The sequence below is a fragment of the Ursus americanus genome, chromosome 25 (genome assembly GCF_024610735.1).
Source record: "Ursus americanus isolate L20-20 chromosome 25, mUrsAme1.1.p, whole genome shotgun sequence".
In the NCBI taxonomy this organism is placed as follows: Eukaryota; Metazoa; Chordata; class Mammalia; order Carnivora; family Ursidae; genus Ursus; species Ursus americanus.
Window position 1 is genome coordinate 21,272,851 of NC_142151.1, and position 25,166 is coordinate 21,298,016.

General features: G+C 40.8%; 1 protein-coding gene across 1 annotated transcript; it reads right to left on the reverse strand.

Moving 5' to 3' along the window:
- Window positions 1-1,163: 1,163 nt before the first annotated feature.
- LDHB (lactate dehydrogenase B) lies at window positions 1,164-22,977 on the reverse strand. Its single transcript, XM_045811827.2, has 8 exons — window positions 22,844-22,977; window positions 19,820-19,954; window positions 12,628-12,745; window positions 11,225-11,398; window positions 9,439-9,612; window positions 5,740-5,857; window positions 3,466-3,589; window positions 1,164-1,532 (listed from the first exon to the last, which is right to left on the reverse strand). The coding sequence occupies exons 2-8, from the start codon at window positions 19,946-19,948 to the stop codon at window positions 1,365-1,367; spliced, it is 1,005 nt and encodes a 334-aa protein (XP_045667783.1). The 5' UTR covers window positions 19,949-19,954; window positions 22,844-22,977; the 3' UTR covers window positions 1,164-1,364.
- Between the last annotated feature and the right edge of the window lie 2,189 nt (window positions 22,978-25,166).

Genomic DNA, 25,166 nt, shown 5'->3' on the forward strand with positions numbered 1-25,166 from the left:
TCCATGCTAGGGATGCTGCTCGCGTCTTACCACACACAGGAGTCCAGGATCCTTCAGCCCCAAACGCCAATAGCGTCAAGGTTGACAAACACAACCTCTTAAGATAGAGTGATTTAAATGAGCTAATAGTATGTAAAACCTGAACCGGTAAGCACTATCTGTTACTATTACGACTAAGCCTGTGCTAAGAGTTTTGTTTTCTCATTTAATTTACACAGCACTCATCGAAGAGGTACCATTGTTACCCCTGCTCCATAGGTAAGGAATCTGAGGCTTGGGAATGGCCAAGTAGGTAACTTGCCCCCCATCAGTTAATCAGTGATTGAACCTGCACTGAGACCCGGGGTTATCTGACAATTCCCATACTTTCAACCCTACCTAAACTGACCCTTAAATATTATATGTAAGTTGGAAACTCTTTGTTAAAGGGAGTCTGCCTTAACTTTCCCTCTTAACTCCCACATTATGCTGTGTCCCAGTAACCTGGATCTGGATAATTCAGCCCCAACTTTTATTTTTCTTCATTATAAAGAGGAACTAACTCCAACAGTGTTAATTCCAATTGCAGAAAACCTGTTTTAGAGGTTCTTCCTTTTCAAGAATTAAAATGGACTTCCTTGTAAATGCCATCCATCGCCTCCAGTTCTATCTTCAGTTGCAGCCTCAAAACGGAAACCACGGAATTTTTAAGGGAGTGAACTACTCTGTACATTAGAATGAGGGAAACACGTGACTATACAGTTGTTCAAAGCCATGGAATGTATATCACCAAGAGTGAACCCTGACATAAACTATGGACTTTGGATGATAATGTTGTTTCATGGATTTTAACAAATGTACCATCTGGTGGCTGACATTGAAACCATCAGGTGTGGGGGCAAGCGGTGTATGGGGAATCACTGTACCTTCCTTTCAATTGGGTTGTAAACCTAAAATTGCTCTAAAAAAATTACGTCTTTAAAAATAAAAGGGTAATCATATTCTCAGAACAGCAATAACAAAATCATGGCATATGTCGTGACAAAGAATATTTGTGCTATTTGGGGGACAAATATAGAAAACGGAACATAGAATTCAGGGCATTTTACAAGGGGGCAGAATTATTTGAAACAATGACTGAAATCTTTGAGAAGACACTAAAGGAAGAGTCCCAGAAATAGAAGCACACTACAATAGTTAGTTTTATTTGTTCAAGGGCTCATATTGCAAGCATTATGCCAAGCATGGGCTTTGATTCTGTGAGCCCAGATTCACATATTTAGGAAGATAAAAGCAAACTGTGATCCATGTATATGGATGAAAAACTAAAGGCTCACAGTTAATCACACTGTAGTTTTAAATTTCTACAGCCTAGAAGCCAGAAGTCAGAGATCTTTTAGGTCTTTCTGGATGTCCCACAAGGTATCTGCACTTTTCTTGAGCTGGGCAACCTCATCATCCTTCAGCTTCTGGTTGATCACACTGGTCAAGCCCCGAGCATTCAGGATACACGGAAGGCTCAGGAAGACTTCATTCTCAATGCCATACATCCCCTGACAGAACAAGAGAAACAGTTAGTTTAAGAAATGAAATCATAGGGGCGCCTGGGTGGCTCAGTAGGTTAAGAGTCTACCTTTGGCTCAGGTCATGATCCCAGGGTCCTGAGATCAAGCCCCGACTCGGACTCCTTGCTTAGCGGGGAGCCTGCTTCTCTCTCTGCTCCTCCCCACCCCCTCCAGCTAGTGATTTCTCTCAAATAAATAAAATCTTTAAAAAAAAAAAGAAATGAAATCATAGATAAGAATGACCACAGAACCCATGTTTAAATAGAAAGACATGCAGGAAATATAGTAAGCACAAACTCATTCTTTAATTTTCAACACTTACAGGCCCATATTTCCCAAATACTTATATTCTGAATTTGATTTTATACACAGAATATACAAATATACATTATGACAAACTAGAAATTTATAAGAAAGTAGTAAGTTTTTTACTGAACTTATTTACACAACTCTCCCCGCTTAGATATACTTAAATAAAACTAAGTCTCCAAATTAAATTGCATTCCAATGCGTTTTTTAATGGGCTGCTTTTCATGAAATACTAAATTTCAAAAAATTCTTTAGTTTAGGAGGGATTTTCAGGTGGTGGTTGTCCAACAAGTCCAGAATAAGTAGTTGGAAGCCACTAAAGGCAAGATTTCTGTAACATCCAAGAGTTGCTAAAAAATAGTATAATTTCCAAAACACTTTACCAGTTTCTATAAAGTAATTAATTTATTCACAGGGTCACTTTAACCATACAACTAATTGGGTTATTTAATTATATTAAACAAGTTACTTTAATATATTTTTCAAACTTTTTTTAAAAAAGTATATTTATTTTTAGTAATCTCTATAACAAATGTGGGGCTTGAGCTCAGGACCCTGAGATCAAGAGTCACATATTCTTCTGCCTGAGCAAGCCAGGCACCCCTATTTTTTAAACTTTCAATTCCAAAATTTTTGTACATAAACCAAAGTAGAGATAAGTAAATTCTAAATATGCACTCCAAGACTGAGCAGTTATCCAATTTTTGCCATACTTATTTTTTGCTATAGTATTTTTTTTTAAGATTTTATTCATTTATTTGAGAGAGAGAGAGAGAGCACAAGCAGGCAGAGCAGCAGGAAGGAGAGGGAGAAACAGGCTCCCCGCTGAGCAGAGACCTGGACATGGGGCTTGATCCCAGGGTCCTGGGATCATGACCTGAGCCAAAGGCAGACACTTTACTAAGTCACCCAGGCGTCCCATTATAGTATTTAAAATAATGAAACCAAAACACCTGATTACCACATTTTACCATCAAATACTTCTGCATCTTTCTCTTTTGCATGTTTCTTTTAATCTACTCCATTTTCCCCTTACATTTTCACCGCTGCCATTGACTTATGGAAAATCAGTTATCTTATACAATGTTTTAATACAATCTTAATTTTATTGGAAAAAAGAATTTCTACTTGTTTCATAGCTTTTTCTTTTAAAGATTTTATTTGCAAGAGAGCATGCTCATGAGTGGGGCGGGGGGGGGGCAGGGAGCTGAGCAGGGAGCCTGAATGGGGCTTGATCCCAGGACCCCAAGACCATAACCTGAGCTGAAGGCAGACACTTAACTGACTGACCCACCCAGGTGCCCCTGTCTCATAGCTTTTAAATTGAACTAAATTTACTAAGGTTATCAAGTACTGCATCAAAGACAATCTACAGATTAATACCCCAACTTGAAATAAAACTATTAGACTTATACAAATATATACTTTGAAACTGTGTCAAAAAAGACTCAGTTAATATTTCATTTGCCACAGCATACAAGGGAGAAGAGGGAGAAGTTTCCACAGAACTTTGAGATTCAGAAAAAAAAGTAGACTGAGACCATCTTGTCCTTCTTTAAATCTCTTCACAGAATAGAATACTAGAAATTATATTTTTAACGGTTTATCTTACCTTCACCATTGTTGACACTGGATGAATCCTGGATAGATTTTTCAACATGGATTCAATGAGATCAGCCACACTTAATCCAATAGCCCAGTTAGTATATCCTTTTAGCTTGATGACTTCGTAGGCACTAAGGAAAGAAAAAAGTCATAAAAGAGATCACTGAAATCAGACTCAATAGTTACTGAAACTGGACTCTTTGGGTTTGACTTCTGCTCTCTTGTTAAACTGTGTAATCTTCAGCAAGACTTTCTTATCTCAGTGTCCTCTTTTGTAAAATGAGGATAGCAATGGTATCTATAAGTTTGTTAAATGAGTTAACATATATGTAAAACATTTACAATTGGAAACACTACCCAGCAGGCTCTATATGAATGCTGTGATAAATTTAAAATGATTACTGAGGGGCCTCTGGGTGGTGCAGTAGGTTAAGCGTCCAACTCTTGGTTTCAGGTCAGGTCATGATCTCAGGGTCTTGAGATAGAGCCCTGCATTGGGCTCGGAGCTCAATAAGAAGTCTGCTGGAGTTTCTCTCTCTCCCTCTACCCCTTCCCATGCTCATTCTCTCTTTCTAAAATAAATAAGTAAAACTTAAAACAAAATAGCTCACTATATGCATGAATATTATAAAGTCACAGTGGTAAAAATATACTTTTTTCCAACCCATCTTCATATTCATTAACATGAATATTTCCGAAGTTATTAATGAAATCAGGAAACAATGAAAATAAAAGGACGTTCACATTCTAAGGACAAAATATACCTTGATTTTGAGGTCCCACTTAACCCCTGTCACCTAAAATATGGCGACCAACTAGCGTAACAGCAGAGGGAAGACCATACCTTGGCCTGGCAATTTTCTGAACATAAATTTTACACCTTGAAACCCACAAAGGCCATGGTCCCTAAGAGGTAGCAGGAGTAACCAAAATGAGAATTTAGGAAATTGGGATTTAATGCAATCACTAGCTAGAAGACCTTGGACAAATTGCATTACCTGACTGAGTCCTAGTTTTCTCATTTGTAAAATAAAGAGATTAAGTTAATGAAATGCTAAGGACCCTTTCACATTTTTAAACAATCTTTTCCTCCATGCACAAGCCAAATTCCAGGAAAAAAAAAAAACACATTACATTTAAACTAAGCAAAACAATTCCATGTTTGAGAAAGTCTTCAAACAATTCTCTGCAAAAAATAGCAGCTGATGTTTACCGACTGCTCACCAGTGTTGTCTGTGTTTTTACTCAATTTTTATAATAATTCTATTACTATATGACTTTAGAGGGGACAAAACTGAGATTCTACTTAAAAGTTAAACGGCTTCTATAAATGCCAGTGTCATGACTTAAATTCAAGCCCATACTCTTTATTCCACAATGACACCTTATTTAAATAAGCATGAAGGACACAGGATAGAATGGTCAGTAAAGGGGCGCCTGGGTAGCACAGTCGTTAAAGCGTCTGCCTTCGGCTCAGGGCGTGATCCTGGCGTACCGGGATCGAGTCCCACATCAGGCTCCTCCGCTAGGAGCCTGCTTCTTCCTCTCCCACTCCCCCTGCTGTGTTCCCTCTCTCACTGGCTGTCTCTCTGTCACATAAATAAATAAAATCTTTAAAAAAAAAAAAAAAAAAAAGAATGGTCAGTAAAGAGTGAACAGAAAAAGAGAAAAAAGAGGGTGACATCTTTAGTTGGGTGTGGAAAGGTAAAAACAGCATAGCTGTGACACTTTTAGCAATCAATCAGCAGGTACTCATTTTAGGTAATTATGAGACTAAAAAAGTGTCCAGCTTCTAACCTTATTTATGGATAAGAGGCAATTTGAAAGCCCTTCTCACTTGTTAATTCCATGTTTTGCTCCTGTTCCCTATACAACAGGACTTCTCCAGAAAAACATCTGCTTTCCCTACGGGGGACTTACATGGTACGTTTGACCAGTAGAGTTAGTCTTGTCAGCTTCAGAAGAGAACAGCTGCATGTTTACTATATTTTTTTTAAATATTTTATTTATTTATTTGGGAGAGAGTGAGAGAGAATGAGAGAGAGCATGAGTCTGGGGAGAGGGAGAAGCAGGCTCCCCACTGAGCAGGGAACCCAATGTGGGGCTCGATCCCAGGACCCTGAGATCATGACCTGAACCGAAGGCAGACACATAACGGACTGAGCCACCCAGGAGTCCCACATGTTTACTATATTAAGAGCTTACCTGAGCAGGCAGTCATGGAAATTGTTGACAATTTTATCTCGATAAAATTAATCACCTTAAGCCCCCTTCCACTTACCTTTCCACCACCATCTTATGCACTTCCTTCCAATTTTCACTGTCATTGTCTGTTCCCATTTCTGGATTCAATTCCTGAAGAGAAACGCCTGCCACGTTCACTCCACTCCACACAGCCACTGGAGAAAAAAGATAAACATGTCATATTATTTCTGACACTATTTTTAAAAATCTTATTCTTAGTTCCGATTTCACCTCTGAGGCTAGTTACTGAATACCCGCTGGAGTTGCTCCAAAGACAACTGACCCAAGTCTACTTTCCCCTGAAGGCGGACATGTGCTTTCCAACAGCCACAGAGCTGACATTTTAACTGTCAACCATTTTGGAGCAAAACGGAATTGTTGTGTCGTATTTACGGAGAATATGAAAATTCCTTGCCTCCCCCTAGGTTCGTGAAATCACAAGGGCTTCTAGTTCAGGACTACCTTAAACTTTTGATTTGAGAATTTTTAACTTTAGTCCTACTTATTTTTCTTATATAAAACCCTTTCTTCTGGAGTGAATTAAAAAAAAAAATATTCCAGGGTAAGGTCCAAATATACTCCAGTTATCTCTTTTCATGCCCCAAGTCTGGTCTAGCTCTCAAAACAAACTCCACGTAACAACCACAGTGAATTTTTCTGGTGTTAACTGTACCCAACATTTCCTTCCAAGAACGCCTCCAGAGGCACAGCAAAGTGCTCTCTACCATCAACCGTATCTTTTGGAGGGACTGATGCATCCGAACATTCTTACTTATTCTTAACACCTTCTAATCCAGCCAAAAGCATATATTGAAGATGCAGGTATACAGAAATGAGTAAGGGCATGTTCTGTGCTGTGGATGAGTTCAGAATATGCTGGGAGAAACAGGCAAAGGAAACTCAAGCAATAGGATGAACCACCACAGAGGTATGGAGAAAGCATAATAAAACATAAGTTAAGAATCTACTTAAATTAGGGGCAAAGAGCTGTCAGAAAAGGCTACCAAAAAATAGGCATTTGAACTGGACCTTGAAAAATTAGTATGGTCCTCAGGGACCTTTGGAGGAGAGCACCGTAAACTCAGAAAATAGGAGCAAAAGCATGGGGTAACGTCTAGTACGGCTGAAACCAGCTACTATGGGCAAAGCTGGCTGTGGCCACGTAAGACTCCCTTGTAAGTCCACAACTTTTGAGAATTCAGGCTAATTGTTGAGAAAACTAGGGTACTCTCATGGCTTTTGATGAAACTATGAAATCTACATAATCATGCCAGGGTTGAGCATGATTTAATTCTCTTTCATTTCATGTATGCAATACAGGTCAATGTGGAAATAGGGGAAAAGGTGTTTTGGAAAAAAATGACACAGTGATGAGTGAACAGAAGACTGGACAGGAGTCTGAAGACATGATTCTGGTTGTAGTTGTGCCACTAATTAGCTAAGGATCTTGAACAAGCCACTAGCCACTATGCCTACTTTGCCTCACTTTTTTCACTATAATGCAAGCCTTAAATTAGAGGACACATAATATCGCCTTCAGGTCTGTGGTTCTAATAACTGTACAACTGTAATTCACTAGCATTGACTGAACTTTCACTATACACTAGACATTGTGATAGTTTTTTATATAGGACATAAATTCAAACAAATCCTTGGATATTAGGAACTCTTGAATGATATGGTACAATGTGCCTGAAAAAAAAATTTGCATCATTATATGAAAAAGGGCAAATGCAATGGCTGTAAGACCAAAGTCTTATACCATAGCAAACTCTCTACTAAAATCACATTACACACTCTCACTGAATTCAAAAGAATATTGGCATCTAAACCTCTTAGGGAGAAATACCTCCTTGCGTATAGGGCAGATGTGAATTTAGTAAAATGAAGATTATCACTAATATTGAAGTGTTCTGGATAATTAGAGTTTTACACCATTAGCCTATTCAGTGTATTTTTTTTTTTTAAGATTTTATTTATTTATTTGACAGAGAGAGAGATAGCCAGCGAGAGAGGGAACACAAGCAAGGGGAGCGGGAGAGGAAGAAGCAGGCTTCCAGCGGAGGAGCCTGATGCGGGGCTCGATCCCAGAACGCCGGGATCACGCCCTGAGCTGAAGGCAGATGCTTAACGACTGAGCCACCTAGGCGCCCCTATTCAGTGTATTTTAATTTAATAAATAAGCTTAAGAGTTATAAGATACAATCAGAATTGTTCATAAATGTTATTACATAAAATTGGAACAGAAATATTATTTTTTTAAAAATTTCTTTAAAGTTTATTTTTTTAGTAATCTCTACACCCAACATGGGGCTTGAACTCAGGACAAGATCAAGAGGTACATGCTCTTCTGACTGAGCCACCCAGGTGCACGTGGAACAGAAATATTAACTTAAATGAAAAGAGAGACATTAACTTAAATAAATGGTGTTTTAACTGTTTCTTTTTTTTTTTTAAAGATTTTATTTATTTATTAGAGAGGGAGAGTGGGGAGGGTGGAGCAGAGGGAGAGGGAGAAGCAGGCTACCTGCTGAGGACACAGCCCAACCCGGGGCTCCATCCCATAACCCTGAGATCATGACCTGAGCGGAAATGAAGAGTCGGATGGTTCATCAACTGAGCCAGCCAGGGCCCCTTAACTGGTTCAAAGCAAAGCGTTATAAAAGCAACAGAAGTGCAGTATAACTGTAATGTTGGTCTTTTTACGGTGATTAATTTATGTCCAACAATTCCATTTAAATTCCTAAAGAAATTCGAGATATTTACCAAATGGGCTCTTACTACTTAAATGATCTATAGTTACTAATGGTTTATTAACAAACAGATTTCATTTACTTTATTTATTTATTTTTTTTCTTAAGTAGGCTCCATGGCCAATATGGGGCTTTAACTCACAACCCTGAGATCAAGAGTCAGACGGATGCCCTACCAACTGAGCCAGCCAGGTGCCCCCAAATCAGATCTCATATAAAGCAAGATTTATTTTACACTATAGAATAGCAGATATGGTTATGAAAAAACTTTTGTTACCCGAATTTATTCCCACTTCAATAAACATGATGGACATAATACCTATGTGCCCTGGAAAGACCTAGAAGCAGAGATACACCAGGAGCACGAGCACATCTACGTCCAGATCTTGGTTTCTAAACACCATTCCCCTTAGAAGGAAATGGGGCTCACTGGAGAAAGAGGTGTTTCTAGTGCAGGGAAATGGAAAGTATAACACCAATATGGCACAACTTTATTGTTCCAAAGACAAGGGCTCAAAAATGTTGGGACATGTCAAAAAGACACAGGAACAAGTCTGAAGAGCCTGTTACTTGCCAAATCCGGGAAAATTTCTGCATTACAAAGATAGGTAAAAGAACATTTGTGGAATAAATTAAAATTCTGAGTGCATATTGATATAAATAAGCACATCAATGGGGAAGAGAAAGCTCTCTTTTATAGCAGAATACAATAGATATAGAAGAAATGACTGAGTATTGTGTCTGACAGCTATCATAGTAATAATTTATTTAATCAAGAATTATCAATGGATACTAAACTTAGCAGGCAAAAAATTGATGAGGACTATATACATATTTACCTACTATCAAAGTATTCTCCCCCAAATTGCTTATTTGTAATATATGTGAAAATAATACAAAAATAAAATTAAAATTAAAAAAGTTCAGAATGACAAGAATACCATAAATACAAATTAGAATATTATGGGGTTTTTTTCCTTTACCACTTGAGTCGCCATGTTCTCCCAAAATCCATCCGTGGCAGCTGCTGGGATGAATGCCAAGTTTTTCAGCCATAAGATAGCGAAATCTAGCAGAATCCAGATTACACCCACTTCCAATCACACGGTGCTTGGGTAGTCCACTTAGTTTCCAGGTAACATATGTGAGAATATCCACTAAAATGTTCAGAAATAATATATGTGAGTAAATCAAAACTGGTTTCAACTGCTATGTCAATTAGCTTGTGTCCTAGCTTCTTCCTCCCCAACTTTTCCAGTCTGAGATGCAGCCGGAAAGACGTGAATACTTTCAACGTTCAGAGATAATGGAGGTAAGGAGAACCGATTGTCACATAAGTTCCTTCTGATTGTAATGTTCCATGATGGTAACGATTATCATCATAACCCAAAGCCATGGGTTACTCAATTACTGAGGCATACTACTATAAATGTTCCTGGGCACAAGATACTATGCAGTAAGCAACTGTGATAATACAAGAGATTTACATTTTGCAGTATTTAATGAAACGTTAATGAAAGGACCTCTAAGATAGAACCTTCATTGTGGTGTGGCACGCCCTGAGACTTTAAAGAGTAAAACTCGCTGGTCTAGACAGGATCACAGCACTTACAGGCTAACCCATCAAAAGGAGAAAATGCACACGCAAGAAAGGCGAGAGGTTAATCTTGCAGTCTCCACGCTGGTTAAGATATTTTAAGGTCATTTTGGACTGGGTATCATAAACCTCTTCCTTGGCAACTTTGGTTCCATGGGTGTGACTCCCTGGAGAGTTGAGACTTTGAAGCTATACCTGGAAAGTTGTATGATGAGCTAATGACGTGCGTCTCAGGCATGGGACACGGCAACTTCCTATGTGCCAGCTATTTGTCACTCTTGTTCCAAGTCTATCTGTCACTATGTATTTACAAGAAGTTTTATATACAAGACTGAGCTATTTCGTAACCCCCAATCCAGGATTGCAGAGAATACTACTAAAATAATCTGTCTTTGCTGACTTCCAATAAGGGAACCAAACTATAAGGATCCCCCTGGTTCTTACTCACAATCTTCCTCTATGTGAAGCGTCAGAGACAATCAGTTCTACCAGTTTATCAATTATCCACTATGCTCACCAATAACAGTCTGTTTGGTGGCAAATTATAGACAGGCAAGTGTGAAACAGAGTGTGAATTCTGACTGTTTTGGTTAAATAATACAATTCTTTCTAACCAGAAGCTTTAATGTTTATTCTGCAAATGCCGATTTAGCAAAAAAAGCAACTTTTCAGTTATAGTATTTGGCATTAGCATGTTATCTGTCCTTCGATACAGTTATTTCTATCTTTCAAACCGGACTGATTCACGGCTTTTAAACTATTCTCAAATTCAACGCCCCTAGAATACACTTTTTGGCTAACAGAAGATCAAAAGTGCTACAGTGTTTCTTACAAACTGAAGCCACATTTAAATGTTTCATTACACATCCCCGGATAATCTTCCTAGAAAATTAAAAAAGCTTGTAGGCTCTACAACAAACTGATGAAACATACAGTTGCAACTGTTTTTATATATAACTCTTCTCACACTTTTAAGCATTTGGCCCAGGGACTCTGCCATTTGTTTTGCAAACACCACTCTTCTGCGGCCAATAACAGAAGACACAAGAATTGCTTCAGCTAGTAAATCCTAGAATGGATTCTTTAAACGCCGAACAACAAAATAAAACAGACACCCAAAGCATTTAACTTCACAGGAGCAAACCTTAAGATAATTCTTGTTAATAAAATACCTGGGTTGGAAACCACAATTATGATACAATCAGGACTGTACTTGACTATCTGCGGAATAATGAATTTGAAGACATTAACATTCCTCTGCACCAGATTGAGCCGGCTCTCTCCCTCCTGCTGGCGGACTCCGGCAGTCACCACCACGATCTTTGAATTGGCAGTCACAGAGTAATCTTGAAGGAGAGGGGGGAAAAGGTACTTTAAATACAATTCTTCATCAAAATATATCATCTATGGTATGCTCCAGAAACCTAAACATCCATAAGCTTCTAGAACTTGCATAAGCATCACATACTACAAGAACTACTTATGTAAGAACTACGTATCCAAGAATTCCCTGTTAGAAGGTTTTGAAGTACAACACTCTTCTCAAGAGAAATGGCTTCTTCCTTTTTGAGTTACACAGAAATAATCCAACCATAAAACTGGCTCAGAGAATGGACCAAGGAAATAAAGAAGGCCCTAAATTATGTTTCTGGCTAATAAATTCAAAACGCTATTGATTTTAGAATATTCGATTGCTAGTAATTTGACAGTGAGTCCAAAGTCCAGCAGGCACCCCTCCAACTAAAAAAAAAGGACTTGAGGACCCTTCTAGGCTTGTAATGTTAATCCAATCCATGAAGGGGAAGGAAGGCACAGAAGTTTGTTCTTGGCTAGAAACTCATTTCTAATACTCAATATTTTAAGGAAGCCTATTCACTTTTAGCAATTGAGTTTCTCTGAAGAATATTTTTTCCTCAAGGAAATGTGTCACTTCCCAAATATAGACATTACCTGACGTGATCATCAGAATCAATAGCTATGGGTGAGTCACACAGTAAACTGTACTGCTATGTGACTTTTGAATAGTTATTCGTACCTTTTATCAGTGTTACGGGGAAGACCTACAATTCATAGGTTCATTGTGAAATGGGGTAAAATGTGACATTCAAAAATTTCGCAGTACCCAGAATGCGAATAATTCAATGAATAACAGCCGGTAGTAGTAGTAATTATTCTGAGGTCCACATTGCTATCTTTAGACACAGGCCTGCTATGCTGGTAGCATCAGAGCATAAATGGGCCCATCCAGAACAGAGACAGCTAGAACATGAATCTTATTTCGTTTCTTCAAAGCACTCAAATTACTCTGTGCAAATATTTTTGGGGGTCTAAAACACTCCTGCTCTCAGACACATGTAAAAGCATTATGATACAATTTCCTAAAATATTATGTGTCAAATGTGTGGAAGTCATGTGGGAAGTTTATAGGGGTAATACTTGCGTCTGTCCTCAAGGATGAATTGGAGGCAGAAGGAAAGAAAAACCGTGAACCCAGACTCGTCGGGACTGAAGACTAATTTTGTATCAGAACGGGGGCATCTATTATTAGATCACTCTGGGCGTGAAATGTAACTACCTTTATCTGCCACGATTTTAGGTGTCTGAAGAAATAAGCTCCCATGTTGCAGATCCATCATTTCTCCTTTGAGTTTATCTTCCAAAACATCCACAAGGGCAAGTTCGTCAGCCAGAGACTAGAAATACAAGAACAGGGGTTAGTGCCCTACGTTACTCTAGGGCACCTCAGCTCATAACCAACAGAGACCCTTTATTTATTTATTTTTTTAAGTGGTCTCCATGCCCAGGACAGGGCTCGAACTCATGACCCTGACATCAGGACCCGAGCTGAGACCAAGAGTCAGATGCTCAACCGACTGAGCTACCCAGGCACCCCCAAAACGCAGACCCTTTAAATGGCTAAGCACCAAGGGTCTAAAAACGTTGAGAATTTTACCATGGAGTTAGGTGTGCTCTATAAGCAACGGCATGAGAAAGTCTTGAATGAACTATTAATATTTAATACACTGATTTTGCTCAATTTCACCTTCTAGTATTCAACTAGGATTCAATGAGCATGACACAAATCACTTTAAGAGTATGTAGACAAAGATTCCTCATGAAACCAGCAGCTCAACAGTGGTCTCAGGATATACAAGTCTTCCCATTAATGAGTGGCGGTGAAGATTCACCCAGAATCAACCTTGGGCAGCGTCCATCCCTGAAATCACCTCTAGTTTGGAGGGTTTCTCAGAGGGCAGATTGGGTTTAAACCGCCAACAGTTTGAGCACATAGTAGGATTTGAAGCCCCATCTGAAGCCTGAAGTCCTCAGGTTGGACTGAACCAATTCGCATGTCTTGATGGGGGAAAAGGAAGGAGTATCTTATGGATGGTGGGGTCCAGGACTAGCAGATTCTCCTGTGATCAACCCAAGTCTCCGAGCTCTCTTGTTTTCTACTGCAGTTGTCATCCTCTGCCACTCATTCAAAATAGAAGTCTAAATCAACAATTATTTAATCTCGATCTAGAGTAATAATTTTACATATTCTAGAAAATGTCTTATTATGTACCATGTTTTATGTTTGTATGTTCTCTTTATCCCTACCTGAAGAGGGGGATAAAACAAAGCCTCGAGTTCTCCCTTCATCAGTCATGTACAGTGCTCTCTTTAGCAAGTACTTGAACTCTTCTCATAAAAATAAGGGGTGGGGAGTAGGCTGTCAGACTAGATGCATCCAAACCTTTCAGCTTTCAAATTCTGTTATCTTATGGAAACCCATAATTTGCAAAATTTATAAAAAGTACTTACCCCTCTCATTGAAATTATCACTCAGGTCCTTGCCTTTACTGTTTTTAGGGCTATCAGCAAAATAATTAGCTTAATAGGATATTATCAATACTGACACCCACTTAAAAATGAGGATACCTCTCCTAAGGACAGTGTGATCAGCTACATAGGAGAGGAGGGTTGATGGGGAAAGGGTAGGTAATTGGGTTCAGAAGGCACTTTGAAGGAAAAGGTATAGTAGCCTAGGGTGTAACAGGAGGTATCTGGAAGGCACTGACCAGCAGAGGGAGAAGCCAGTAAGAAAACCTGACCCACTTCAGTTTGCCAGCCGAAGCAGATCCCGCTCCCTGTAGGAGCCAAGGGATGAGCACTGTCCAGACCTCGAATCCCAGCGGCTTGCTGGTCTCAAGAAGTGAGTTACAATAGGCTTGCTTGTGAGTTCCTGAGACTCGAGCCTCCAAATGTGCTCGCTCTTCCAAGCAACAGACTGACTTGCAAACTTCTGCAATGACCATTCTGGGAGTTGGGGATTACTTAGCAACTGTTTCCTCATTCCCACACCTAGCAAATACTGGCATGAAGTTTCACAAGTGTTATTTAGAAACATGTTCCGATACTTTTTAAATGGTTTGGTTCCTCTGCAGCCTCTGACAAGATCACACAAACCTTGTGTTTTTTAAACCCTAAATTAGTACATTATAACTTAGCAATAGCCATCATGTTCCATCAAGGTACCCAGCACTAGGAATATCACTTTTATTTTAGTCACATAACATGTGTGCAGCTAAAGTCGGCCTGGCAAAACAGTTTCAGGCTGAAGTGGAAAAGGATGTCACAGGATCTGAGATCCTGTCTTTTGTTTCAGCCAGTGGGTGTGGAGAATTGGCTGACAAGTGCACCCTCAGCTGGCAAGGAAGGAAGAGATCCAACACTTGAAAAAAATAACTGTAGCACTGAATTTAGCTGCATCTGCAGGACTGAATACCCTCCAAGAGTGGAGGCAGGCAACAGAGAAGATGTGTGACTAAGTGTCAGCACCGTTGTTTGACTGAAATAAATCTCCTTCTGTATTCCTACACAGGTTTCCCCCACTATCCTAAAGTAGAATGTTCCCACCAAACCTTTTGTAAGCAGAAATGGCATAAAGCAGAAGTGGCTATTACCATTAATCTATACAGGAAATTTCTGATAATGCTCAGATCCCAATAACCTCTCTTAGGCTTTTCTTTTTTCTTTTTTAAATAGTATTATGTTTTTAATTTCAAATTCCACATGTTCACTGCTGGTATCACAGGAAAGCAAACTAACTTTTTTTTAAAGATTTTATTTATCTGACAGAGAGAGCACAAGCAGGGGGAGCGGGAGAGGGAGAAGCAGGCTCCCCACTGAGCAGGAAGCCCTATGCGGGGCTCAATTCCAGGACCCCGGGGTTATGACCTGAGCCAAAGGCAGATGCTTAACCGACTGAGCCACCCACGTGCCCCTCCCTTAGGCTTCTCCGATACCTTAAGACACATCTTGCTAACAGATACACAAAATAAACTGAGGTAAAGCCCAGATGCTCTCACAGTGCAAAGCTCCTGCAGCCTCATGCCCAGATGCCGAGTGTGCGCAGTTACTTCCTGCGGAAGGAGTCTGGTGGGGCCACTCTCACTGCTTGGGATGTGTGCTGCCTCTACAACAAAATAAACTCTGGCTGCTTTTCGCTTTTTACCCTTTTGAGGTCAAAGGGAAAATACTCTTGGGATTTCTTTTGGTTAGCAAAAATAGCTACTAATGAGGGGTCTCCAGTAAAAGCAAAGTAGCAGAACATGAACTTTCGAAAAGCAGGGAATACCTGTATTGTAAAGCCTGTGAATCCACTTACGCTGTAAACAGCAAGACTTAATTGCTGTCCTTCCTGCTTAAGAACAAGGTCAGGTAGAAGGCAAGAACATCACTGCTGAACCTGACCACTTGTTTGACACACAACAAAAATATCTTTTAATCTAAAGTCCTATGTGGACCAGAGGTGGCCCTATTTGCCTCCTGACCTTCTTAGCCAATGAATTACTGCCACTGACGTCTTAGCATTTGATCGTTGCATTGTTATATTCAAGTGTTTCATCTGCATGAAATTTTGTGGGAGGAAAAGGCATAACTTTTTCCAAATAATGAACTAAATGGACAAGCGCCTTTTATTCAGTGATGTGCGGAATGCCACTTCAATCGTATTATTAAATACCGTTTGGGCCTTTTTCTGGGCTTTCAGTCCATTTTATTAATCTGTCAATTCTTGTGCAAAGACAATTCTTGTACAAAGTACTTCACAATCGGTCTGTAGTCACACTGCTCCAAAGAAACTTCTTAGGCTGTGCCTGTACTGCAAGAACATGGCTAGTTGACCTAAGTGAGGACAGAGACTCAAAGACAGCTGGACACAGAGGCCCAAGGGGGTATGATAACCCCGCATGGAAGCTCTGCAAACCCTGACCACGTGATGAGCCCCCTCTTGACAGCTAAAATGCAGAGCCTGTGGTGGGTAGCAGGGCAGGAGTCATACTTGGCAATAGAAGCCAGGAGAAAGGAAAGGCTATGATCAAAATTTGACAAAATGTAAGAGATTATTAGAAATAGCAGAAGCATTTATTTATGTAACACATACTTATTACTAAGTGTGCCAGACATTCTACTGATTAGGTACATAGTAATGAACAAATTTGGCAAAGTCCCTTTTCTCATGGAATGTCCCAGAAAGGGCACAGGAATTAAGTGAACCATTTCAGATGATTTCTGACAGCGGCAGCGCTACAAAGACCACAAGGCAGGGTGATGTTAAAGTTCCTGGGAAGGACGTTTACTTGGAGGGTCAGCGACTGCCTGCCTACAAAGGCATGATATGAAAGAGGAAGAGGTCAACTCTGACGGTCTAGGGTAGAACATCCCAGGTGAAAGAAAATGTAAGGAAGGGGGTTTTAAGCAGAAATGAGCTAGGTATTTTGAAGGAGGGCAGATGGGAACAATAAAGTCAGAGATGGTAAAGATGGGGCTGGCACTATGGGAATGGCGCCCCCTGGAGTCGTGCACTGCACCGTCTTGCTCTGAGACAGGCAGGGAGACATCCGTGACATCTCAGATTTAATGTACAAATACAGTCTATGTGTCCTGTGAAACCACTGGCAAGTTTAAGCACAGAAGCAACCATTTTTATCAAAGCTTACTACGGTTCATATGAAGGCAATGAGGTTGGGGAGAGTGGGCAAGAGAAGCGAAGGATAAATTGAGTTTTTGTAGTGATGGGACATTGTACTAGGGGCCTCAGCTGCCTTCTCAGGTCTGGTGAAGGTCCAGTCCCCCTCAACCTCTCTGATGCCCCAGCTCGGCTCACTTCCTGGGGAGAAAGCAATGTGTACTCCCTGTAAAGCATACCAGTCCAGCGATGGGCTCCAAGACTGTTACTAGCTCTGTGTGATCTTCACCAAGTGGCTTAACCTTTCTAGTCTGTTTCTTTCCAACAGTAAAATATAGATGACAATATCCCACCAGCTTTTGGGAAGGAGTAAGTGGAGTAATATATAAACCCCCAGCAGAGTAGGGCACTGTTATTTTCTTTCTTCTATGAAACTAACAGGGTTTATAATCCCCAAATATTAATAATAATTTTGAAGCACTTTAATCTTCACCCATTAAAATAAGATTTAAATATTTTTAATTAGTAAAATGGTCTTTGAGCAAGGCAGTCATTCCCTCCCGGCATCTAAATTGGAAGATTCCTACTGCGTTAGCAGCAGGGTCTCTTCTCTCCAGCACTTGAATTGGGCCAAAGTATTACATAACATGAGTACAGCCACAAGTTTATTTACCAAAAACGATTTTAAGTTAACAGTGAAAACCATAGAGGAACTCCTTATAGAATCATGCTAACTCAGATGTACTTTCCTGAAATGTCTGAGATTAGCAGGAGAAAAGAAATATCTTTAGCTAGTATTTCACTAATACCTTGATGTTTTTAACTGCCTAAATACCCGTTTAGAATAAAAAGAAACTGGAGCCAATATAGTTAAGGGTTCAGAGCCTGGGTTCAGAACACAGCTCTACTGGGGCGCCTCGCTGGCTCCGGTGGTAGAGCACACAACGCTCATCTCGGGGTGGAGAGTTCGAGCCCCACACTGGGGGTAGAGTTTACTTTAAAAAAAAAATTAAAAAACAAAAAACAAAAACACAGCTCTACCACTTCAGCTGTGTGACTGTGGGCAGGCTGCTTAATCTCTTTACACCTCAGCCACCTCATCTGAAAATAGGATATGAACACTTCCCACTCCGAGGTTGTTGTTTAAAATGAAGGCTTTTATTAAAACACTTCCACCGTGGTGTACGTTCAATGAATGTTTAAAAAAAAAAAGTAAGCTTATTTTTCATTTTCATTGGCATGAACGTGAGCACTAAATTATGATTCCTTAAATTCCCTGTGATTTGGGAAGCAGCTATTATAAATAAGCACCTAGTCGATCCTAGCTAGAAAAAAAAATGCGGAAGAGTAAAACTTCCATCAGTGTGTACTACATATTTTAGTTGATTTCTCTGATAGCTTCTTCTCAGTAAGGACTTAAAATCTGTTCCTTGAGAATCTGAACTCTGCTAACAGAAACATGCTTGGTGAGGCGTTATTCAGGCGGCCTTCAGATACGGCACAAAGGGGCAGTGTCCTCTACCAAAGGCAAAGCAGCGATTTTTTTTTTTTAGGGGGGGGCAGGGTTCCTACATTTAAGGCAGCCCTCAAAAAGATCAAGGAATCAATTCAGTGAGGTAAATAATAAAGGGCCTCTTTCCTCCAAAGTCCTTGGAGACTAAAAAAAGCTACGGCCTGACCTACATGGGTGTATACAGAAGGCAAGCCGGAAGTCTGTGGAGGTATACAGGGAACAAGTCTGCAGAGTGGAAGGTGCTAACAGCAGGACATCAGGACTGTATCTCCCGAAGCTGAGAACTGTGCTGATTATGCGAGAATTTATGTCCGATTAGGAAACGTACTCGGAAGGACTTAGAAGGTCATTTCCACAACCTTGCAGAGCCCTTGTGCAGATTATTTATTAATTACAGAGGGTAAAGAGACCTTTGCAGTGGAGAAATCCTGCACTCATCACTTCAACCCAGGGAGTCTTGGGCACTATCAGGAATAAGAAAAAGTTGAACGCTGCGTGTCCCCTGATGTGATGCCACTGCCTAGTCATAACCCCACCCCAACATTTAACCTGAACCTAATTACAAGGAAACATCAGACCAACATAAATTGAGGGACATTCTACATCAACTGACTTGCACTCTACAAAAATGTCAATGACGGGAGAGACAAAGAAAGCTGAGTAACAGCTCCAGATTAAAGAAGAATGAAAGGCACACAAGTATATAAAAGATATGATTTTGGATTGGGGTGGAAACAGATATAAGAAACTATGAAACAGTTGGGAGAATTTTAACTCTAAGTATTATATATTAGATAATAGTATTGTATCAATGTTAACTTCCTCAACTATAGTAATTCTATTGTGGTCATATAGCAAGAGTGTTCTCAGTAAATACATGCTTATGTACTTAAACGGTGAAGTGTGATGATGTCTATAATTTATTTAAAATTGTTCAGGAAACGGGGTGCCTGGGTGGCTCGATTGGTTAAGCGTCTGCCTTTGGCTCAGGTCATGATCTCGGGGTGCTGGGATCGAGCCCTGTGTTAGGCTCCCTGCTCAGCAGGGAGTCTGCTTCTGCTTCTCCCTCTACCCTTGCCCCTGCCCCCAGCTTGCATGCTCTTTCTCTCTCTCTTACTCCTGACCGCGCACACGTGCTCTCTAATAAATAAATAAATAAATAAAATCTTTTAAAAAGTAAAATAAAAAAAAATTGTTTAGGAAAGCAAAATCTTTTAAAGATATGATAAAATTCTGAAGTGCCTAAAGAGACTGTATACATAAACTGAAATTATCATGTCTGGTGCTCTTGAAATGTACCTTTCCCAGAATGCTGATGGCACACGCCATACCAACTTGTCCAACACCCACTACAGTGATCTTATTGTTTGGGATGGCTGCCTCTTCTTCTGCAACTGGTGCAATCAGTTTTTCCTTAAGAGTTGCCATTGTGCCCTGTAAGAAAAGAACCAAAACATTATACATACACCCACATATAAAACCCAAATGGGAATAATCCACAAAATGTTACTGTTGCAATTTTGAACTACAGCACAGCTGAAAATGAGCCTAATGATATTCTCCAACACAAAATATATTTTAAAGAACCATGTAACCCACTTAATGGAGAATTTAATTAAAACAAAAACTTCCATGAAGGCATTAGAATTTGGGTTCTTAAGCCTAGGATTCTGTGCTTGTATTTAACAAGTTATAACAATTTTGTCTTGTGGCTCTTCATTTGTTGGCTGAAAGACATGAATATTTACATTTAGATTAGCCCATCTGTTTCCATTCCCCTCATCAAGAACTTATATGTAACTATGCAAACTAAACCAGGGCCCTGTACTAACCCATATTTAAGCTCAGTCTAAAAGAGTTAATAGCCAGTTATGAATATAATTTCTACTACTCATGGTTACCATTATCACTCTTTGAAGATAAGAACCGGTTCTTCTACTTTAAGTCTGACTTAAAACCTGTCACAGTGTACTGGACATACAATGTATACTTCATAAATACAGTGACATGAAAATGGTGATGAATGTTGAAGCAAAATCTTCAGAAATATTACTCTAAATTCCATTTAGTGCCCCTTGGAAGGTAACTGGAAGGTGGGCACGCACTTAATACACTTTCCTTTCAGGGAGTCACATTAGGAGAATATCAGCCTTTGAATCAGTTTCTTTCCAGCCATTAAAAAAAAAAAAAAAAAAAAAAGGAAGAAAAGAGAACCTGTTGGAAACCATTCCATATCGTAACACCATATTTATCTGTGCCATCAGATAATCAGGTGCATTTTCTGGATAACTAAAATGGCAAACATTACTGAAATTGTGAAAGAACCTTCACAATTCCATGGGAATTTAGTACACAAAACATACTGCCCTGTCTTCTAATACAGAGAGGGTACAAGTCAAAATTAGGCCCTTTCTTCCCATGCAAGTATCACTTAGAATTGTCAACCATTATTATTCTAGTTTTCCCTTTACTTTTTATGCTAGACTGTCCCATCCACAGCCACTGTACCTATTTCAAACTGTACCCTGCTTTCTACTCTACTTTTTCTTTCTCATCTGCAGTGGATTAAGTAACAGAAGTTTACTAGTTTAGGAGCTGTATATGTTAAGTAAGAGCTGGGACAGCTTTAAATCGGAATAAAGTACTTGAATTTGGACACAACTGTGTACCAACTGTTTTGTTCTATAGCTATTTTTCCACCAAAAAATACTGCACCCCCCCCATCTGTAGAACTAAATTTAGAGATTACTTTGCAGAGTACATCTGCAGTCTTCTCACCAACGCTAAAGAAAAAAAAAAAAATCGGCAGCCTGGTCTGCCCCCACAAACGGCCTGACAAAGAAAATTCCCACACGTCCTGCATTCTGAGCAGCACTGAAAGGCTGCACCTTCTCTTGCTGAGCAGAGACACAAACTACGTATTTTTTTCTCCATGAAGTCTAGTCGCCAGCTGGTTTAAGATCCTCACAGATAGAATCCAGTAAGCAGTGGAAAACAAAAATCCAGAAATGGTCGCTATATACAGATTAGTGGTTCGCACGGACCTTCTAAAGTAATTTTGGAAACTTCAGAAACCACAGGTAAAGGCTCAGGCCAGTACATATTTTCTTTCAGATCCTGATGGAGAAAAGTGCTTTAAATTTTTTTTTCCATAACAGAAGAAATTAGAAGAAAATGTTTTCTATTATATATGCGGGACTGTGCCACGATCTGAGTGGTGGCTGCAGACGAAAAGACTGGAAAACAAGGCCAAATCTCCGATTCTTGGTCCTTTCCAGCCCCCTTCGGTCCAGCGCCCCCTCCTGGGGGAAGGGAGGGAGACCCCCCGCCTCCCTGCGGATGTGAATCATTAGAAATGAGCCAAAGAACCAGGGCCTGAAGTTCAGGAACAAAGACCCTCTTTGCTGAGTACCTCTCGATTTTTAACCTTTTAAAAAGCCAGGTTTGCCATCTAATTCCTCCGCTAACCAAGTGCCAGCTCTCCCGCTCTCCTCGGCCCCTAACTGCAGCTGGGCCGCTCGCCGCCCACAGGCCATCTTTCTCTGCCAACTCGGGCAGCCGAGAGCAGCAGGTCACAAGGGAGGGCAGCCACCACTATCTCCCAGGAGAAGGTCTCTAGGGAAAATTCCAGACCTTCCTTACTCTCAACATCCAAAGCTGGCCAAGTAAACAAAGCACCCGAAGCATCAAGAGGCCAGAAAAGTACAGGCCTCTATCTCCAAGAAGGCCTGCATCCGTAGCCGGGCGAAAACTGGAGTGCAGGGCCAAACCTGCAGATCATCCTTTACCCGCAGCCCCGCAGAAGCAGGGGCACTTGTCCATTACGGTGGTAGTAGATTCCAAAACCCAGGTTCGAGATCAGACAGCCCTCACATGGTACTTGGTTCCCTCTCGCGCCCCTAGTTCCTCAATTCCTCAAGCACGTGTCCGGGGTCCGGCCAGCAGGCACTGGGGACTGGGGGGGGGGGGTGATGCGGCCGCCATAAACCCATCAAGGACATGCAGAACCCCGGTTTTAGCTGCAAATGCAACAAGTCTCTCCCCTGATACAGCATAGGCTGGAGGCGAGCTCTGTGGCGGTGAGGACAAGGGCTGAGGCTCAGTGGCAGCCCCTTCGCTCCTTCGGTTCCCCGGCGGAGGGCACGGCCTGCCGCCCCAAACCCTAGCGGTGAGTCAAGGCCTGCGTCCGGATGCTCGGGGCTAAAGGCCCCAGAAAGCAGAAGTCCCTCGATCCTTTCCCCAGTGTCGCTACGCAAAGACTCCCCTGCACGTCCCACCCGGGTGTCCGCGAACCCGGATTCAGGGGCCTGGGCGGAAACCTACCAGAGAGAAGCGGCTGTAAGAGTCGCGCGAAGAAGACAATGTTAGCTGCGTGCGTCTCCTCCGGCGCAGGATCTGCAAGGAGAGAGGAGGAGGCGGGGCCCACCCGCTCCGCAGCCTCTTAGTTTCCTCTATTGTGATTGGAAACCCAATCGCCGCCTACCCCTCCCCTCGGCTCGCTCAATCCCCTTCAAGGACAAGAGCTCTAGTGTGCACACGCTCTCTCCCTCCCCACCGGAGGAGGTCACCTTCTGATGGCAAAGGCGGTCTCTGCTCTGCAGCCTCTCAGGGCTTACAGACTTCAACACAGGCCCCGTTATTTCTAAAACTTAACCATCTTTGGCTGTTTCGGACTCTCTTTCTCTCGTTTGGATACATTTAGTTCAAATAGAAATAAATTTTATTTTGCATTCCAGGTCAACCTTAGAGGACCAATGTTCTTAGCCAAGATGTTGGTGGCATGTTACCTTGGCATAGTACTGGTGCTTCTGAATGTTTTGAAAAATAAAACCGAATTTTCAATTTTTACCACCTTGGTTATAAAGTTCATTTGGTACAGTGATTCCGTCCCCCGCCCCCTTAATTCAGCAAACCCCCGTTGATTTCCTACTAGCTGTCTCACAAGATCAGTGAGGCCTAGTGCCTGCCTTCCGAAGTTTGTCTACAAATCTGTATGCTCTCAAGGACAGGCTTTGCCCTCCAGGAGAGATAATGGGGTAAGATGCGTTAGTTCTCTCTGTCAGTCTCTGAGCAACTCCAAGGCTGAAAGTTATCATTCATCCGTGGGCTTTTAACACCCAGCCCAGTGCCTAGTACAATACAGTGTTGGTGAATGAATGATTAAGCAGTGGGAGGCATCTTGAACATTCAGCTTCACTTGGGTTGTGTATGTGTTTGTTTGTTTTAATTAAAATACTTTCAGGAAGAGCAAACACCTTGGATGTGAAAGGAAGTTTTTTTATGTCTGTTTTTATGTCAATGATTCTTCATCCTCTAATTGCTGCTTTCATTTCATTTTTGTGCCAGCCAGGCAGTGAAGGTACAAAGATGAATATAACGCTCTGCCCCCTGAGGTGCTCCCAGTTCAAAAGAAACAAGTACTTTCAATTAGAATACAGTGTGGTAGGTGGTAATAGAGATTTGGGTTAAGTACAATAAAAATTTAAAGACAGAAGCCATTAAGAAAGGGGCGTGTCTAGAGGAATTGAGAAACCTCAAACTTTCCAGGATCATAGTGACCCGTTCCTGGGGACTTGGAGGGACCCTGAAGATACAGTCCAGTTGCAAATTGAAACTCGAATGCTGAGGGAGAGAGGAAGAGTTTGGTGGATAATCTCAAAAGCATTACATTCACCTTGAACCCAAGTTTGAAGCAAGATGCAAGAATCACCCTAGCAAGACCTCTTCCTCACCTACTTTCCAAAAAAATCTGGTGTCCCATAGACTTCTAAGCATTTCCCTATTTTCTCCCCTTCTTGCCATCCCTATTACTGTGTGTCTTTGGGAGGAGAGGATGAGGGACCAAAAAAAATAAGAAGAGGTCTCAATTTTTTTCCTCTACTCTCATTTTCATTCCCTCCTCAGTTACTAATCTGATTGGTCCAAGTGAGTTCTCCAGTATGCAACTCTTAATACCAGGACAGTATATAGTGCCAGTCTCAAATATTTTTGAGAATTGTATACCCTGGCAACTTATTTTTGAAGTGCTACATGTGAAAGCCAATTTTATACATGCAGTGATTCAGACAATATACTCCCCTGATAGGGTTCAGGACATGCTACGCCAACGTATGGCAATTTGACATATTGAATATCTTAAGCCAAAGAAGTTTGACTTAACAGCGAAAGCAAGAAGGTCACTCTGACCTCTCTCCATCCTTGACCTTCTTCCTAAAAGACATAAATCTCCCATGTAAAAGGTAACTTCCCTGTGCCAGGAGGGAGATATTCTTATCACCGGAGATAGGAAATTTGGACCAAGAAATCTGGTTCAACAACTTTGTTAAACTAACCTTTATCTTCCCAGTTACTTCTTCCCCATTTACTACCCTTAGCTCAAACCTCTTTGTCTTGTCAAATTCTTCACAAATTTACTGTTTCTTTGTCTAAAAGGTATCAAACCTTCCTGCTCTGGTTACTTCTTCTGGTCTTCATTCTCTTGTGAAGCTTCCCATGTGTGTGTAAAACGTTTAGTAAAATTTGTGTGCTTTTCTCCTCTTAATCTGCCTCTAACTTTTCAGACCTAGCCAGGGACCCTAACAGGGTTGAAGAAAACTTTTTCTTTCCCTGTGCCCCTTACCGTTCCATTCTTTAAGAAATCATTTTG

Excerpts from the sequence above, each read along its gene's own strand:
- LDHB (XM_045811827.2), bottom strand. The coding sequence starts at position 19,948 with ATGGCAACTCTTAAGGAAAAACTGATTGCACCAGTTGCAGAAGAAGAG. Across the intron at positions 12,746-19,819 it reads CCATCAGCATTCTGGGAAAG|TCTCTGGCTGACGAACTTGC; the intron begins GTACATTTCAAG and ends TTGTATTTCTAG. Across the intron at positions 9,613-11,224 it reads AATTGTGGTTTCCAACCCAG|TGGATATTCTCACATATGTT; the intron begins GTATTTTATTAA and ends TGAACATTTTAG.